Source organism: Suncus etruscus, chromosome 13 (genome assembly GCF_024139225.1).
Source record: "Suncus etruscus isolate mSunEtr1 chromosome 13, mSunEtr1.pri.cur, whole genome shotgun sequence".
NCBI classification, from domain to species: Eukaryota; Metazoa; Chordata; class Mammalia; order Eulipotyphla; family Soricidae; genus Suncus; species Suncus etruscus.
In genome coordinates, this window is record NC_064860.1 from 12,978,926 (window position 1) to 12,997,587 (window position 18,662).

An 18,662-nucleotide genomic window follows, 5' to 3' on the forward strand; every position below is an offset into this window, starting at 1 on the left:
TTGTCGGGTGCACTGAGCCCAAAACCCTGGGCCACGTGCAACCAATTTTAAAAATGGCCGACACCCCATCTGGGGGTTCAAAGGCCATTAAAACAAGAGAGGTGAAAGCTTGCACCACCTCTGGCCAAGGCCCAAAACTAAAACTTTGTTACAAAAACCAAAAACCTCGGCCTCTTCAAAAACTTATTAAAAGTCTAAATTGGAAACGAGGAGAAAAAAGACTGTATTTAAAGTGGACTAATTTTCTAAAAATGACCTTTGGCTTGAATTTGGATTTCGACTTTGGAAATTTCGAACTGAACTTTTAGTTTAAATCACTTGAAACTCTGAACATCCATAAGCTGCTTCCAAAGTGCGCCCGGAGGGAAAAATAAGGCAGCGGTGAAGCCCCTCCAGCATCAGAAAAGTGGCCGAAAACTTGCTTGCAAAGTGCGCCCAAAGAAAAAAAAAAAAAAAAAGCTGCGAAAAGCTCCAAGCGGCTGGGCTCAGCTCGGCTGGAATCTCGGCTGGGATCGGCTTGGCTGGGCTCAGCTTTGCCCGGAAAAGCGAAAAACCTGGAATCCACGCTCCAGATCACAAACCGGCAGCGGAGCCTGGAACTACGGAAGAAAGCCACGTGGTAAGATCAGCGTGGGACAAACCAACATCTGAACTTTAAAAGTTTACAAAAGCCACGTGGTGAGATCAGCGTGGGACAAATTAATCTAAACTATGGTTTTAGGTGTAGAAAATTAGTGGGTAGTAATATTTTACTCATAGTTGGTGATGGAATAAGTTTTAATTAGTTAGTGGTTAAAAAATAAAAATATAAGGGAGGTAATACAAATTAGCCCATTTTAACATCTAATTTCTAACCACCTGCATCTTTGTCTTAGTCATTTTCTTTATGATTTAAATGTGTTTTGTTGTCTTTCAAAGTTAATATTTTCAATTGCAAAATGTTTTACTGTGTATTTTAATGTACTTAGCCTGTTTTTAAAATGTATGCTATGCATGTATGCTGAAGTACTTGTGTATAGGAAAAATATAGGAACAGTGAAGTTCCCCCAATATAGTTTAAAAATATAGGAACATGAAAGTTCCGAAATAGTGCTTGGTAAAAAAGCATTAATAGAATTTTAGGTTACAGGTGTAAAGTATATTTTGCAAATGATATGTTTTTGAAAAGGGCTGGTATATTAATTTTCACTTTATTACGTTGGCGCATGAAAATATTTAAAAAAGGGGGAAATGTGGTGTACCCTAAGACCCACCCATTTCTGGGAGGGGTCTTAACCGGATAATAGGTGTGACCCTACCTGCAAGACCTCCCATTCCTGGGAGGGGTCGGGAAAAAGTTAGATAAGCCTGGGACGAAAGGGATTCGGCCCTTTTTGCCCTTTTTGCCATTTCTCTCTTGGCCCGGCTTGGCTTCCTGGCTTTTGGATCTTTGGGCCGCATGGAGCCCAAAGGGAAGATGGCTAACAGGAGATAAGATGCAGGGCTAGCAAAATATTGCTGAATGCTTGAAAGGTTGACATAGGCCACACACCTGTGGTGGCTAGGGCATAAATAAAGATGATTCTTCCTGAAGCCTGCGTGTGAGTGATTTCACCTGGGCCTGGAACTCGCCGGCTGCATGGAGGTTGCAGAGCCATGTGGGCTGGATGGCATCATCCACCATCCAGCCCCATCGTTAATTATTTAATTCTACACATAGCCTTGAGTAACCCCTGAATGTCATCATGTGTGGCCCAAAAACCAAAAAAAAAAAAATTAGTTTTTCAGTATCAAATATTAAATAAATGTTCATTTTTTAGTTAAATGGTCTTAGTTCAAAAAATAGTAGGAAGAAAGGGAAGCCAATTTCTTTTCAGAATCCTTGAGCACAGAAAGGCCAAGGTTGCACAGAAAAGAGAAAGAAGACCCAGCATATTTCTGCATTTCTTGGGAGATTAAATACAGAATTTGTTTGAGAGATGGAAGGAGGAAATATATTACTTCTATTTTTTTGTTTTTTTGAGAAAAATTTTTGGTTAAATAGTTAAAAGAATCTTTTTAAATATACTACCCTATATGACAATACTTCTTTCATTGCAATATTAAAGTTAATGAAGTTTTCAACTTTACTTAAAATTAGTATAGAGGACTGGCTGCTAGAACCATGACCAGACTGTATATATCTTGGGACCAATAAAAAAGCCATAGTTTAGGGTGTGAACTATGACCTGCACAATACTTATGATCCCCAGTTCCAAAGGTCTGGCAGAGACAATTGTAACGGAATGGGGCTTTGGGAAGCACAAAGAAAGACGCTATCCTAGGCGCCATCCCAGGTTCAACACAAAGACCAAGATCTCCAACCACAGAAGATGGATTAAAATGACACTGAAGGAACGGAACCTCAAGAACCACAAAGACTGACTTCATCATAAGTCCCACCTCAGGATCCGTGCAGATAAAGAGACCTCTAGACACAGAGGTCTGATTGTATCACACAGGACAGGGCAGAAGTCTTCCACACACCACAAAAGCACCACCGGGAAAATAAATGATCCTGAGCAGAGTCTATAGTTGATCCCATGACAATATACTCCAAGGACGGAGAAACCCCATATTTCTTAGGCCAAGTGAATTCCTCTTTGAATGACCCCAATATTTACTGTGCCAGGGCAGGAGGGAAAAAACAAAAATAAAAAAAGTACAAAACATCGGTTATTTTTTTATATATATATTATTTTTTATCTTCATTTTTTATTATTATTATTATTTTTATTTACCTACCTATCTTTGGTAGATTTCTGTTTGGGTGTGATTATTGAAATTGTTGTCCCCAGTTATACTTTTTTTTTTTTCTCTTCTTTTCTTTCCTTTCTTTATGTGCTATGCCATGTTTCTTATTTCAAGACCATAGCGGTTTTTGTTTTGATTTGTTTTTGTTTGTTTCTTTTTTGTTTTTGTTTGTCTGTTTTTCTTTGTTTTTTGTTTTTTGTTTTTTGTTTTTTTTTTCCGTTTGCTTGTTTTTTTTTGTGGTGCTAATCGATATAGCCGGAATCCTCACTGGATATTTGACACTTCTTTTGGTACGGGGGGAGTGTTTCACCTTCTTTATCTCCTTGATCTCTCAAAGCGTTAATGAGAGCCCCTAGAAGGATTCCGCACATTTTCGGCATATTAGTCTCTTACCCCAGCTTATTTCTTTTCTCTTTTTCAAACAAAACCATGTATCTTGAACTAACTAGTCCTACCTCCAGTTAGAGGGGGAAATAAGGGAGACATCAAGACCAAACAGGTGCAAGACTACTAGGTAGTGGGTCAGATACAGAGGGGACCACATATTCTAGCCGCCCTGAGGGTGAGGGAAGAGGAAATGGGAGGGAGGACAAAAATGGAGGTATAGGTAAAGACAATCTGGTGATGGGAATCCCCCTTGCTTTTATGTAAATATGTACCTAAAATAATATTGTCAACAATATGTAAGCCACGATGATCAAAATAAAAATCATATTAAAAAAAAAAAGATGGCTGACACCTAAAAAAAAATTAGTATAGATTTTACTAAAGCTCATCATAACCAACCACTGTATTATTTCTTAAGCAATAGCAGATACCTGGTCCCTCCTGGGTCAGCCACATGCAAGGCAAATGCCCTACCGCTGTGCTATCTTTCCCCTTTATAGTCAGTTTATTTAAAGCTACTTACCTTGAGCTAGCACGTTTTAGAGCTAGAATGTCATAGAAAAATCCCAGTGTTGAAGGTTTTTTGTTAGTGTTTTTGGATTTGTGTGTGTGTGTGTGTGTGTGTGTGTGATTTTGTTTCTGTTTGGGTTTTTTTGTTTTGTTTTGTTTCTTTTGTTTTTTGGGACCACAACCTATGATGTTCAGAGTTTACTACTGGCTCTGCATTCAGAAATTACTTCTGGCTGCACTCGAGGAAAATATGAGATCATAGGATCAAACTGAGTCAGGCATGTGCATAATATCAGCATTAATATAATACAAAATCAGCCTGTACCTTTCCCATCCTAAGTTTTTGGGCGGGCTATTGAGTGCTCTTTTCTTTGTGGAAACCAGATATACCAGGCTTTTCTTGCAGTTTGTTTGGACTGTGAGTCCCTGTGTGTCTAGAATTTGGTTATACTGTTCCGTGCTGATATTATACAGAATACCTTTTTGCTGAGATAACCAAAGACCTGCACAGTAACCTGATCTTTGTTTATTTCCCAATAGTTGTGAAAACAGCCATTCATCCTTCGAAAGTTACAGTGACATCTCCATTGTGAAGTGCCTAACAGACATTAAGTCTGGTTTAACGATTTGTTAAATTTGTTAATTCATTTTAAATGTAGACTCACACAAGTCCCTCCACATAAATCATGCTCCCCAAGTTCAAATTACTTTTCACATTACTGATCAACCTGGTTCTATCTTATTATTTTAGATTCTAACATTCTCCTAAGATAAAATTCTTCACCCAATTGCATGACACTTCCACTGCGTAAAGCCTCGTCTATACTAGAAAGCAGAGCTGACTATACTCTCTAGAAACAGTCCAACTCCTGAATGAAGAAGAGATCTGACTGGAATGAACTGCACAACCCAACTTCTCTTCCCAAGTTTTTGAGGCTTTACTGGAAGTGTTTTAAAAAATGGGGTTTTGTGAGCCCTGCTCAACAACTATTTTTCAGCATCTACAATGAGCTGAATAAATGCTGTCCCTTACAAAACCTAGGCCTTCAATGTGGTACTGTTGAGTATGCCAGAAAACTTCAGGGGTAAGGTCTCCTTGTATTTAGGTCAAGGCTTTTCCTTTCCATGCCCCCTATATTTTGCTGGGCCTATGCAAAAATGCCACTCTAACACCTTCTTTGCTGTGCCCCTTTGACTCATCCTTATTGAAATATTATGACCAACTGTGTCAACAACACTATAGCCTTTAATGTTAATGGAGTTACATAAATTTTGTGACTTTAGATTGCTTTGTGTATTGCTAAAAAATGTTATAATGTACTACAGTCTGGGGACTTGATTGACAAAGTAATTATGCATGTATTGTAATTGTGCATGTCCTGTGTGTCTTCCTTTAAAATAGGAGCTGAAGCTAACTTCATGCTGAAAATTCATCTTCTGAAGAAATATCCTGTGGATCTTTATTATCTGGTTGATGTTTCAGCATCAATGCACAATAATATTGAAAAATTAAATTCAGTTGGAAATGATTTATCTAAAAAAATGGCACATTTTTCCCATGACTTTCGCCTTGGATTTGGGTCCTACGTCGATAAAACTGTCTCACCATATATTAGCATACACCCAGAAAGAATCCATAACCAATGCAGGTATCAAGTGTTTGATGTTGTTCTCATAATTTTTAGTGAATCCTTTTTAGTTTTGTCTTGTTTTGGGGCTACATCTGGTAATCCAAACCATGTCAGCTATGTGCAAGACAAATGTTCTACCTACCATGCTTTAGCTTAAGCCCCAACTGAACCTTTTTCTTATAAAATTTACTTTTTATGCATATTACTGATTGATTATATTGTGTTTATTAAATCAGTGAAATATTTAAAGAAAAGGTGTGTACCTATCTCAAAACTTAGATTATCTTTAGCTTGGATTTATATTTCTTCAGCTGTCATTCACTTCTTTTTAATCATAAAAAACAGAAAAACAGAAACACAAGTAATTTCAATAATCAAGTAAATTCAATATTCAAGCTATCGTTGATATTGATACCTTTGAAAAATATATATCTATTATTTTAGTTGAGTTAGGTGACATTAATTTATAAGCAGGTAAATGTTTATATATCTTACCACACCATGACCTACACCAGGGGTCTCAAACCAGGAGGCAAATTCGGGGTGAGGCAGGGCCGCATAAGGGATTTCGCTTACCGAATATTCTCAATAAAAAATCGCATTAGTAAGAAAAAAAATCGCATTAAACATTTGCATACCCCGAACGGAACTGCTCGGGGTATGCAAATGTTTAATGCGGTATTTTTCTTACTAATACGATTTTTATTGCGATTATATGGTAACTGATTAATCGCAAATACTGCGATATTTAAGGTCGGCCGCAGGCCACAAAATGTTGTACAGAGGGCCACAAACGGCCCACAGGCCGCGAGTTTGAGACCCCTGACCTACACCAAATATCAACATTCTTTCACTACTGTCCTAAGTGGACCTTCTCTTCCATCCCTTTCTGACATTGATACCCTCATTTCAGTTGCCGAAGTCATAGAATATATTTTCCCCCATTTTTATTGTCAAAAATGTATTGGAATTAGATGGTCTAGCTTATGTTGCTAATACTGCATCTATTTTTCTATGAATGTGTTTATATTTATGCTACTTATGATGAAACTTCATGGACAGCTCAGGTTATAAAATAAAGTTGGTTTAAAGTTGAGACTATGCCTGTATAAAACATTTCCTCCTCCTATCTTGGATTTTTGGTTATAAATACATATATCTCAAAGTAAAAAGAAATCTTATCTTTAAATTGAAGGGATTTATTTTTAAACGGTATTCCAGTTTGCCAGTTAAATTTATAAATAAACAGGTTGTTTTTATTTACAAAACATTGTATTTAACTTCTTTCATACTTCCAGACATTGCCCAATTAGGCTCCAATCACCTGAATTTACTGAAACAGCGCTGTATCTGTTGTCTTAGTAGAATTTGAGTTTTCTGATGCTACCTTTGATTATCCCTGAATGAACCTGGAGGAATTCTTCTCACCTTTTAGATACCAGACAATTCTCACAAATAATCTTAGTAAAATTGATTATTAACCAATAATTCCACACTAAAATTCCCTTTAAATGATATTTAAAAATACTTCACAATAGTCTACAACTTTCAATTACTCATTTCCAAAAACAATTTTGAGACCTAGCTCTTGATTCACTATGATAGAACATTAAAGACAGCACTTATCTTCTCATGTGTACTTATTATATTGAAGCCCTTTTGTGTTATATTAAATAAGTAAGTTTAATGATTCTTTATTCTTGAATATGAAATCATTATATCCCTATTTGCTATAAAGAAATGCCACTATCTAATTTTTCTCTAATTTATAAAGTATAAAAATACTTCTATAAAAATACTTAATTGAGGGAGTGGAGAGATAGCACAGCAGTAGGGCATTTGCCTTGCACACAGAAGGATGGTGGTTCAAATCCCGGCATCCCATATGGTCCCCTGAGCCTGCCAGGAGAAATTTCTGAGTGTAGAGCCAGGAGTAACCCCTGAGCGCTGCCAGGTGTGACCCAAAAACCAAAAAAAAAAAAAAAAAAAACTTAATTGGCAAAAGAAAAATAAAAGGATGCCTTTATCATACAAACAATAGAATTTTACGTTTAGAGTTTTTTAAAAGAATAAAATCTAACAGAACAAAATGTGAATTTCATTCTTTTCTCTTCTTTTCCATTTAGTGACTACAACTTAGACTGTATGCCTCCCCATGGGTACATCCATGTGCTTTCTTTAACAGAGAACATCACAGAATTTGAAAAAGCGGTTCACAGACAAAAGATTTCTGGAAATATAGATACTCCTGAGGGCGGTTTTGATGCCATGCTGCAGGCAGCTGTTTGTGAGGTAGGAAGTTTTATATTAAGAAATGTTTGTGGGGTCGGAGAAATAGCACAACAGTAGGGTGTTTGCCTTGCATGCAGCCAATTTAGGATGGACATGGTTTGAATCCCAACATCCCATATGGTTTCCTGGGCCTACCAGGATCAATTTCTGAGCATGGAGTCAGGAGTAACCTCTGAGCATTGCTGGGTGTGACCCCTTCCCCTAAAAAAAGAAAGGAAGAAGGAAAGAAAGAAAAGGAACATTTGCATGAATGACCTTGGGGATCTCTGTTTATTGAATGATTTTTGACATGACTGTATATTGGATATTCTCAAATTAGTTTTGAACATCTATTGATAGGATTATGTGCATCTTATTTTTGTTGTGAAATATTATATGAATTGTGTACAATATATCTTGGTATCCCGGATTGAATTGCACTTGGTCTTCATAAATGATTCTCTTGATATATTGTTGATTTACTATACTTTTATGGAGATATTTTTAAATATATTGTAAGGTAACCCTTCCCCCTACTTCCTGTTTATGTAATCTCTTTTTTTTTTTTTTTTGGTTTTTGGGTCACACCCGGCAGTGCTCAGGGGTTATTCCTGGCTCCAGGCTCAGAAATTGCTCCTGGCAGCACGGGGGACCACATGGGCGCCGGGATTCGAATCGATGACCTCCTGCATGAAAGGCAAACGCCTTACCTCCATGCTATCTCTCCGGCCCTATGCAATCTCTTCTTTTGAGATTTTTGAGATGTTAATCCCACCTGCATGATCAGACCCGCCCACATCTGGGATGGAATAGGCTGTTTTAAATAAAGAATAAAAGAGTTTGCTGAGAGGATGCAAAAGAAAGAAGCAAAAAAAAAAAAAAAGGCAGAGAGAGAGGAACAGAGAAGGCGTAGCAGAGAAGCACGTGTGAGGAAAAGCATATGGCAGAAAAAGGCCATGGAATAAAAGCAAGCTGACTCTAAAGAAACTTTGACTGACTGCTTGTGAATTATTTCTCTGCTTTTACGAAAGAAAAAGAAAGAAAGAAAGAAAGAAAGAAAGAAAGAAAGAAAGAAAGAAAGAAAGAAAGAAAGAAAGAAAGAGAGAGAGAGAGAGAGAGAGAGAGAGAGAGAGAGGGAGGGAGGGAGGGAGGGAGAGGGAGAGGAGGGAGGGAGGGAGGGAGGAGGAGGGAGGAGGGAAGGAAGGGAGGAAGTAAGGGAGGAAGGGAGGAAGGGAGGAAGAAGTAAGAAGGAAGGAAGAAAGGAAGAAGGAAGAAAGAAGAAAAGAAAGAAAGAAGAAAGAAAAAAGAAGAAAGAAAGAAAGAAAGAAAGAAAGAAAGAAAGAAAGAAAGAAAGAAAGAAAGAAGAGAGAGAAGAAAAGAGAGAGAGAGAGAAGAGAGAGAGGGAGGGAGGAGGGGGAGGGAGGAGGGAGGAGAGGGAGGGAGGAAGGAAGGGAGGAAGGGAGGAAGGGAGGAAGGGAGGAAGGAAGGAAGGAAGGAAGGAAGGAAGAAGGAAGGAAGGAAGGAAGGAAGAAGGAAGAAGAAGAAGAAAAAAGAAAAAAGAAAAGAAAGAAAGAAAGAAAAAAAAAAAAAGAAAGAAAGAAAGAAAGAGAAGAAAGAGAAAAACGTTTGCTCCGCAACAGAATTAATTCCCCAAGAATTCAAAACTTTTATTTTTCCTAAACTTAATGGAGTGAAAATATTGCAAATATTGCATTAAAGTTCCTATCTCTGGTTCATCATCAATGTTTTTCTTATGGTATGTGTTCAGGACATAGGGACTAAATTAGTAGAGAGCTATAAGCAAAAAAAGAGAAAAGGAATAGAATAAATTCTTTCTGAAGACTTTGTCTTTGCACACATCACTCTCCAAGTAAGAACCAGAAGCTCTTGAAATTGCCTCACTTTAGTCAAGTTGGGTATTTTGCACTTTGTAAACCTGGCTTGTTGTTCTCCTGGAAGAACACAAGAACTCACTAACTAGAACACAGTTTATTAAAATTGATAATAAATGTCAATATAATTTATGATGTAGTATTAGAGTTATGCATATAATTCTAGTCAGATTTAATCTTTGCTAGCTCAAACATAAAATTTACCTGGGATAAAAACAATAGTACAGATCTCTTACTGTTCAAGATCTAATTCCCTATTTATTTTAAGAGTCATATTGGATGGCGGAAAGAAGCTAAGCGGCTACTGTTGGTGATGACTGACCAAACATCTCATCTTGCCCTTGATAGCAAATTGGCAGGCATAGTGGTGCCGAATGATGGCAACTGTCACCTGAAAAACAATGTCTATGTGAGGTCAACAAGCATGGTAATGTAGCAATGTCATTTAGTTATTGCTGTCTCTTGTTTAAAGTCTAATTTTCAATGGTCAGTTTAATAATAACAAGAATGACCTAATGATGGGCTCTGAAGAGCATGGTCCAATGGCTTTCAAATGCCCTTCTTGCAAACAGAAGATACGAGTTCTATCCCGGGTGTCATTAGGCAAGTATAGTCCCAACATGCCTGATCTTTGGGATTTCCAGCATTGCAAAAATTTTAGTTTCTTGTGCATAGTCAGATGTATTTGGGAAGTTAAAGTGAAGTGTGGGAACTCCGTGGTTGAGTAGGTCTGCAATTAAAAACATGAGACACTGCAAATAGGAAGTGTGTAATACTTCCAGGGATCGTGTGTGATCACTACAGCAAACCTCAGTGAGAATCCCACAATCAAGTGTGTGATTTCCCAGAAAGCATCAGTATCAAGTGAATGAGCACCTTACCCAAGTGTGTGTGTGTGTGTGTGTGTGTGTGTGTGTGTGTGTGTGTGTGTGATCACTGGGCATCATAACAGTAAATGAAAGCAAAAGGAAGAAGCATGGGGTGGGGAGTAGACTCAAAGAAGCATAATAGGATAATAGGTGGGGGCAGTGCAATGGTACAGTTGGAAGGACACTTGCCTTGCATGTAGCTAACCAAGGTTTCATCCCTGGCACCCCATATGATCCCCTAAGCCTGCCAGGAGTGATTCCTGAGCACAAAGCTAGGAGTAAGCACTAAGCACCACAGCGTATGGCCCAAAGCAAATAAATAAAAATAAAATAAAAATAGAATTAAGTGTTGTTTTCTTTTAAAATAAAAAAGGTGCAGGATAGAATAAACCAATAGAAAGAACAGTGGAAGGATAAAATCATTAAAAAATTATTGATGCTCATCAATAAAATACAAAGCTTAATACTTTAAAAACACTTAGTATCTTATTTTCTGATGTGCTATGAAATATTCTTATTTATAAAAATAAAAGAGATCAGGGATATAGCTCAAATGGAAGTGAACATGCTCACGTGTCTAAGGCCTTAAGTGTGATTCTAAGCACTGACTGGCCCCATAAAGCACCATCACATCTGACTAGTTTAAAAAAATAAATTGATGTAAGACTTTACTTTTTTATATAAACTGAAGAACCTTAAAAGAAAATATATAGAAAATATATATATATAAAATATATAGAAAATACATTACTATATATTTTGTCTTTATAAAATTTACTGTCTTCCAGTTTTTGTAAAAAAGAAAGTGTTTGTATTTCTGTAGGAATCTTCACAGATAAAAGTAGAATCTTGAGACAGGGAAATAAAGAAGTAAACAACTCATGTGTCTAATATTTTGCACCCCACTTCTCTCTGAAATTTTTCTATAATTAAGCTTACTTCCTTTTTAATTAGTGGGTATATGATTCCTTTCTAAGAGTTAGTGAATCAGGTCTTTAAATATGAAATCCTACTTTCCCATGTTTCCCAGCATCAACTAGTTCTATATGTGAAAAAATCAACTGCACAAAGCATCATTTATATCTGGCACTGGCACTTTTAGATGTTCTGACAATTATTAGAATGAGCTTCTATTTCTGTAAATTTTTCTTGATATCCAAGATCTATTTGAATAAACCCCCAAAATCTAAGCAGTTAGGACCAAATAGTTAAGCTGTTGTAATAATGGGAATTTTGCCAACCTTGGGTTATACTGAACATTAGCACCCTTACTAATTATTCCACATTGATTTTTATATTGCTGAGCTTTGCAAAGATTTGATGTCTTCTACAAGAATGGAGTCAATATATTAAAACATAAATTACCTCTAGTACATGGTTATTGAACCAAGGACTGGCATTGTGCTACCTAGAAAAAGTAGGTTATTTTAAAAATTAAGGGCTTGGTGAATATATTATGATGAACCAAGACATCTCACTCATAGTTTGGAAACTAAACAGTAGAGTTAAAATTTTAGTTAAATTACTCTGAGATCAAGAGTTAAATTAAATTAAATTTTAATTAAATTACTGTGAGATTAAGAGTTAAAACATTTTAGATAGTCGTGTTTCAATCATACAATGTTCTAATATCCATCATTTCATTAGTGTTCACTTTCTAACACCAATTTCCCCAGTTACCCTCCTGTCCATCCCTCCCCCGTCTACCCCTAGAGCAGACTCTTTCCACTTTTTTCTCTTCCTCCCCTCTTTTATTTATATTATTATTAATTGTTTTATTTAATCAGTGTACTTACAAAATTATTCATTGTTGGGTTTCAGCCATATAATATACACCATCATTTAGCAGTGCACACTTTCTGCCACTGATGTCCCCTCTTTTATTCCCCCACCCACCCTTCCAACCATCCAGTCCCTGCCTTTCTCTAGACAAGCAAATTGCTTCTTTCCTCTTCCTCCTTTGCTACCTCCAACTCCTCCTCAATCTCTCTTCTCCTCTTTATCCCCTCTTTTATTCTATTAGGCTAACCTAATACCTAGTTTGAAATACTCTTACTTGGGAATACATATCACTTTACTTTTTTCAATTTTCAGTTCTTGTTATTATTATTATTCCAACTATAACATTCATGGTAATATTTTCTTTTTCTTACCTGAACTTACCAGCCAACATTTCTATTATCTTTGGGTATGAATCTTTTATGAAAGTTTTCCATTCTTAAATCAAAAAGATGAGTTCAATAATTGTCTATCCCTCTCCCTCAAACTAATTTCATTAAGCATATGAGTCCCATGTTTATTCATGTGTAAACATACTTCATGACTTCATTTTTCTTAACAACTGTAGTATGCGATTGAGTAGATATATTATAATTTTTCCATGATGCATTTTTATGAATTGTTTAATTTTATTTGCTCCCATTTTGTTGATCTTTCCATCTGTGTTCATCAAAGATAATGGCCTATAATTTTTTTTTGAAAAAAAAAAGGGCCTATAATTTTCTTTTTTTAAGATGTCTCTGTCTGCTTTTGGTATCAAGCTAGTTTGTACTTCATTAAAACTATTTGGGAATATTTCTGTTTCTTCAAGTTTCTGGAAGAGTCTGAAAAAGGTTGGTAATAGATCCTCTCTAAAGATTTAAAATAATTCACTAGTGAATCCATTAAGGCCTAGTCTGTTATTTTTGGGAAGCCTTTAAAGTACCATTTCAATTTTCTCAATAGTAACAGGTTTGTTCAGGTATTCCAACTCATCTTGGTTCAACCTTGGGAGGTTAGAAGAGTCCAATAATTTATCATTTTCTTTGAAATTCTCTTGTTTCATGGCATTAGGTTTCTGAACATGATCTTTAATGATCCTTTCAAATTCTATATCATCTGGTATGATTTCCCCTCTTTGGTGTCTGATTCAATTTATTAGGGTTCACTCTATCTCTGTAAGTCTTGGTAATGGTTTACCAATTTTGCCTTCATTGATCCTTTGAATTCTTTTTGAGAAATTTCAGTTAATTAATTTTAGCTCTAAATTTTATTTTTTTCTTTCTACTAATTACTTTCATTTCATTTTATTGGTCATTTTCTAATTTCTAAAGCTGATCCATCAAATTGTTTATGTGGGCCCTTTTTTCTTTCTTTCTGATGAATGCTTGAAAAGCTATGAACTTTCCTCTTAACACTACTTTTGCTGTGTATCAAAAGTTTTGGTAGCTTGTATCCTCATTCTCATATTTTCATATGATTTTTGTATTGCTTCTTTAACCCACTGGTTGTTCAGTAATGTAATGGGCTTTCCTTTTCCCTTCTCTATTTTGTTCCCAGGGATCACTCCCAGAAGACTCCAGGGACCATATAAAATGCTGGGGATCAAACTTGGGTTGGCTGAAAACAAGACAACACTATACTAGCTGTGTTACCTCTCCAATGCCTTAAAACTACTTTTAAAAGACTAAATTGGCTTCCTGTGCTAATCTTTCTCTAGACTTTCAATAAATCTATGAGGGTATTCAGATTAACTAAATCTATAATAGTTTGATTTTACTCATAGAATCAAAAAACATTTATCTAAAATTTATGTAAGTCAGATTGTTGGAGCCAGAGTATATCAGATACTGCATTTTCTAGATTTTCTAGATGTGCCCCCCCAAAAAAAACCAATAAATAAAAAATAAACAAATAATTTAAAATAATTTAATTTAAATCTTGGTTAATTAGAGTGGATTACATTAATGTCTTTTCTTCTACTAATTATTTTCTTATGGGTCATAGTTTACTTTGGAATACCCACCCACTTCAATTTAGTAATTTTTTTTTATTTTTCCTTCTTTCTATTTAAACTCCTCAATCTCAGACTGATCTCTAATTTATTTACTAGGAAATAGGAGAGGAGACAAGACTTTTTAATTGTGACACAGTGGATGCTTTTTTTTTTTTAAGAAAAAAAGCACATTATTTTTATTATTGCCTTGTCATCTCTCCATAACTGTGTCTGCAAGTATGCTATTGCTTATCTAGAAATAATTCCTAAGGCAAAGATATTCTCATAACTAGTTATATGCCATGCCCTATAACCCTGCAGAAATAAACTATAATTCTGGTGGAATTTTATGCCATATTTGAGATCCTACAACATGAAGAATTTGAAAAACTTTTATTAAATTTATTTACCATCTTGAATATTGTTCCACCTTCTTAAAAGCATGAACCTTCAATGTCACTTAGGTATTTTTAGTAAATCATGTAACAACCTTTTCATTTCTAGGAATAATGCCATTTAATACTAAAAGCTAAGCTTTTTTGGGGGGGGACACACCTGGTGACGCTCAGGGGTTACTCCTGGTTATGTGTTCAGAAATCACTCCTGGCTTGGGGGACCATATGGGACAGTGGGGGATTGAACCGAGGTCTATCCTAGATCAGCATATGCAAGGCAAACACCCTACTGCTTGTGCCACCACCCCAGCCCCAGAAACTGAAGCTTTTCCATTGATCCCTTGGACATGCATTCAAGACATACCTTGCTCTGAAACTCATATTTCTAAATCTATCTTGTATATTTGATAGTTTGTTTGAGATGGGGATACCTCCAGCTATGCTCAGAGCTTACATCTGACTCTGCTCCAGGGTTGTACTCTTTATGCTAAAGGGATCATATGGGTATCAAGGAGCAAACACAGGTTGGCTCTGTGCAAAGAAAGTGTCATACCCTGCTAAACTGTCTCTCTTTTTAAAAGAAGGCTATCTTGATCTTGATCTAAGCATTAACCTACTTGTCTCTGAAACAACTTTATGCATTTATTTATAATTTTAAAATGCCCTTCATAATCTCCATGTTGGTCATCATAGACCAATTTAAAAAAATATATAAGTTAAATGAGTAATAAAAACACAGCTTTCCTGACATTAGCTGTCAGTAGCAGGAATGTTAAATGGTATGTGAGCTTCATGGCTGAAGTCTATGATTGTTTGATTTTAAAAAAAAATGGTGAAAGGCTAATGTTTAGGTCTGTCCTTTCTGGATGAACTCACTTTGTCTTTTGAAAATTTTAACCTTTCTTTTTCTTTCTGTTTCCCTCCTTTCATTTCCTAATTAAAATTATTTTTATTAAGAAAATTACTACAATCAACTGACATGGGCCAGAGTTTGTTTTTCTACATAGTTTGCTTTATGAGAGTCAATGACAACACAATAATAATAACTACTCCTTGAAAATACTGATGAACTAGAATTTCCATAACTATATGGAGCAGCATGTCTACTGTGTGTGGAGTGGGTGGCACAATTAAAAATTGTGTGAATACTTGGGTGGGGAGAGATATGCCAGGAACAGGGGTGGAGGAAGGACAACACTGGTGGTGGGAATGCCTCTGATTCATTGTCACTAGGTACCTTAAAAGTTACTGTGAAAGATTCGTAATTCACTTTGTTTATAATAAAAATTAAAAAAAAAAACATTGTGTGAATAGGCACCATGATTTACATGTTACCTATCCAGTAGCATAGGGAACCTCAAGAAAGAAGCATTTTGGGGCTGGGAAGGTGGCACTAGAGGTAAGATGTTCTGCCTTGCAAGTGCTAGTGTAGGACAGACCATGGTTCGATCCCCCGGCATCCCATATGGTCCCCCAAGCCAGAGGCAATTTCTGAGTGCATAGCCAGGAGTAACCCCTGAGCGTCAAATGGGTGTGGCCCAAAACCAAAAAAAAAAAAAAAAAAAAAGAAAGAAAAAGCATTTTAAAATGTCCTTTATATTATTATAATCTCCATTTTGGCTATTAAACAGATACTTTAAAATAGCTGTTAAATAAATAATGAAAGTCGTTTTCTTGGCTTAGTCTCTTAAATGTCAATACCAGTAGTGTTAAATGATATTTGAGTTTCTTGGCACAACTGAAAATTGTGTACATGGGCCCAATAGCATGAGATCATGTAGGACTCAGTGGGACAGGGAAACCATAGGAAGGAAACAAGGTCAGGAAAAGGCTAAGCAACACTGGTTTCTAGTACCAAATTTGTCTTTACAATTCTTTATGGTAGTTATAAACCTGTATTTATATAAAAAAAAAAACAAGATGATAATAAGTTGACCAAAATAAGTGGCAGAGCCAAAATTGATTCCATTTTGCTCATTTAAAAAAGTCTGCTTATAAGATTATAAAAAAATGTTCCATTATTTCAATAGATAGTACAGAGAATAAAAAGGTGTAACATCTTTACCCTTTACAGTTATATTCTTTTTTTTTTTTTTTTTTTGGTTTTTGGGCCACACCCTGTGACGCTCAGGGGTTACTCCTGGCTATGCGCTCAGAAGTTGCTCCTGGCTTCTTGGGGGACCATATGGGAGCCGGGGGATCGAACCGCGGTCCGTCCTAGGCTAGCGCAGGCAAGGCAGGCACCTTACCTCCAGCGCCACCGCCCGGCCCCCTACAGTTATATTCTTGATTAAAGAAAAAATGAAACAATTAAGCTAGTTCAAAAAGTACAAGACAAAATATAATTAAAATTAATTTGTATTTCTACATTGTTACATTTGTATTTATAAACTGGCCTAAAGTTCATATAAAACTGTTGGTAAATTATTTTAAACTCCCCAAAATTTACATTTACATTTTTTTTTATTTTGTGTTTTTTGTTGTTTGCTTGCTTATTATTGAGCCACAACCAGCAATGCTAGAGGGTTACTCCAGGTAGTGTTTCAAAAGGAAAGTGGTACCAGGATTTTTAACCTGGATTTCCTGCATTCAGAGCATAAACTAGATCATTGCTCAATCCTTCTAACCTCAACAGGTAAATATTTGGAAGATGGCCAGAGCAACAGTACAGCAGGTAGGGCATTTCCCTTGCATGCAGCAGACCAATGTTCAACACCTATGATCCATATGGTCCCTGCCAGGAGTAATCCCTAACACTATTTTGGGGTATGGCCCCCAAAAAGTAAATATCTGGAAAAGTCATATACAATGACTCATAAATAGTGAGATTGTGAAATATTGTTATAACTTCAATCCTAAATGGAGAGATTCAAATAGGTAAGATCCTCTATCATTGGTGTATAAGGTCATTCATTTTTGTGTGTTAATTTTGTAGCTTGCCACTTTGCTAAATGAATCTATTGTTTCTAGAAGCTTTTTGGTAGAGTCTTTAGAGTTTTCTAAATATAGTATCATGTCATCTGCAAACAGTGAGAGCTTGACTTCTTCCTATCTGGATTCCCTTGATCAATTTTTCTTACCTAATCACTATGGCAAGAACTTCTAGCACTGTGTTGAATAGGAGTGGTGAGAGAGAGTAGCCTTGTTTTGTACCAGATTTTAAAACAAAGGCTTTTAGTTTATCTCCATTGACAATAATATTTGCCACTGGCTTATGGAAGATGGCCTTAACTATATTGAGAAAAGTTCCTTCCATTCCCATCTTGATGAGAGTTTTTATCAAGAATGGGTGTTGGACCTAATCGAATGCTTTTTCTGCATCTATTGATAAGATCATATGATTTTTTTCTTTTTTTTGATATGTACATGGAATCTATTATGCTGAGTAAAATAAGTCAGAGTGGGGAAAGAGTGAGAGAGAGAGAAAGAGAGAGACTAGAATAGTCTCACTCATCTATGGGTTTTAAGAAAAATAAAAGACATTATTGAAATAATACTCAGAGATGAGGCCTGGAAGGACCTGCTCATAATATTTAGGCTCACCACAAACAGTGGTGAGTGTAATTAGAGAAATAACTACACTGAGAACTATCATAACAATATCAATGAATGTGGGAAGTAGGAAGTCTGTCTTGAATACAGGCAGAGATAAGGGGAGCAGAGATATGAGGGCATCAGTGATAGGAATGTTGCACTAGTGAAGGAGGATATTCTTTTTATAATTAAAACCCAACTACAATCATGTTTGTAATTATGGTGCTTAAGTAAAGATATTATTAAAAAATAAATAAATAATACTATACAAAAAAAAAGGGGGGGGGAAGATCCTACCATACTCCACATTTTCTTTGAATAGCTTAGGTTTGGAGTCTCCTTTTGTGTTAACTTCAGTCATATTTCTTTTTAAAATTCTATTATATTTCTTCTCAGAATATCTTTACTGCTAGCTGAATACTTACTTTTCTTCTCAGAATATCTTTATTTCTTCTCAGAATATCTTTACTGCTAGCTGAATACTTACTTTTCTCTTTCCTGCAGCCTCATTTGGGTAGACCAGCTACAGAATAGAATATCATCTTCGTGGACTGAAACTAAATTACAGGAGGCATAACATGTATAGCCTAAGTATTTCGCTTCCTCATAGGTGTAAAGTCAGTATTCTGTCTCTGACCTACCATGGA

General features: G+C 36.0%; 1 protein-coding gene across 1 annotated transcript in view; it reads left to right on the plus strand.

Annotated features, from left to right (window-relative positions):
• Window positions 1-18,662, plus strand: part of ITGB8 (integrin subunit beta 8) — a 102,529-nt gene that overhangs the window by 55,672 nt on the left and 28,195 nt on the right. Inside the window, exons 4-6 of the mRNA XM_049785707.1 lie at window positions 5,072-5,318; window positions 7,427-7,592; window positions 9,732-9,890. Of these exons, the coding sequence (XP_049641664.1) occupies window positions 5,072-5,318; window positions 7,427-7,592; window positions 9,732-9,890 (572 nt within the window). The remainder of the gene's footprint in view (window positions 1-5,071; window positions 5,319-7,426; window positions 7,593-9,731; window positions 9,891-18,662) is intronic.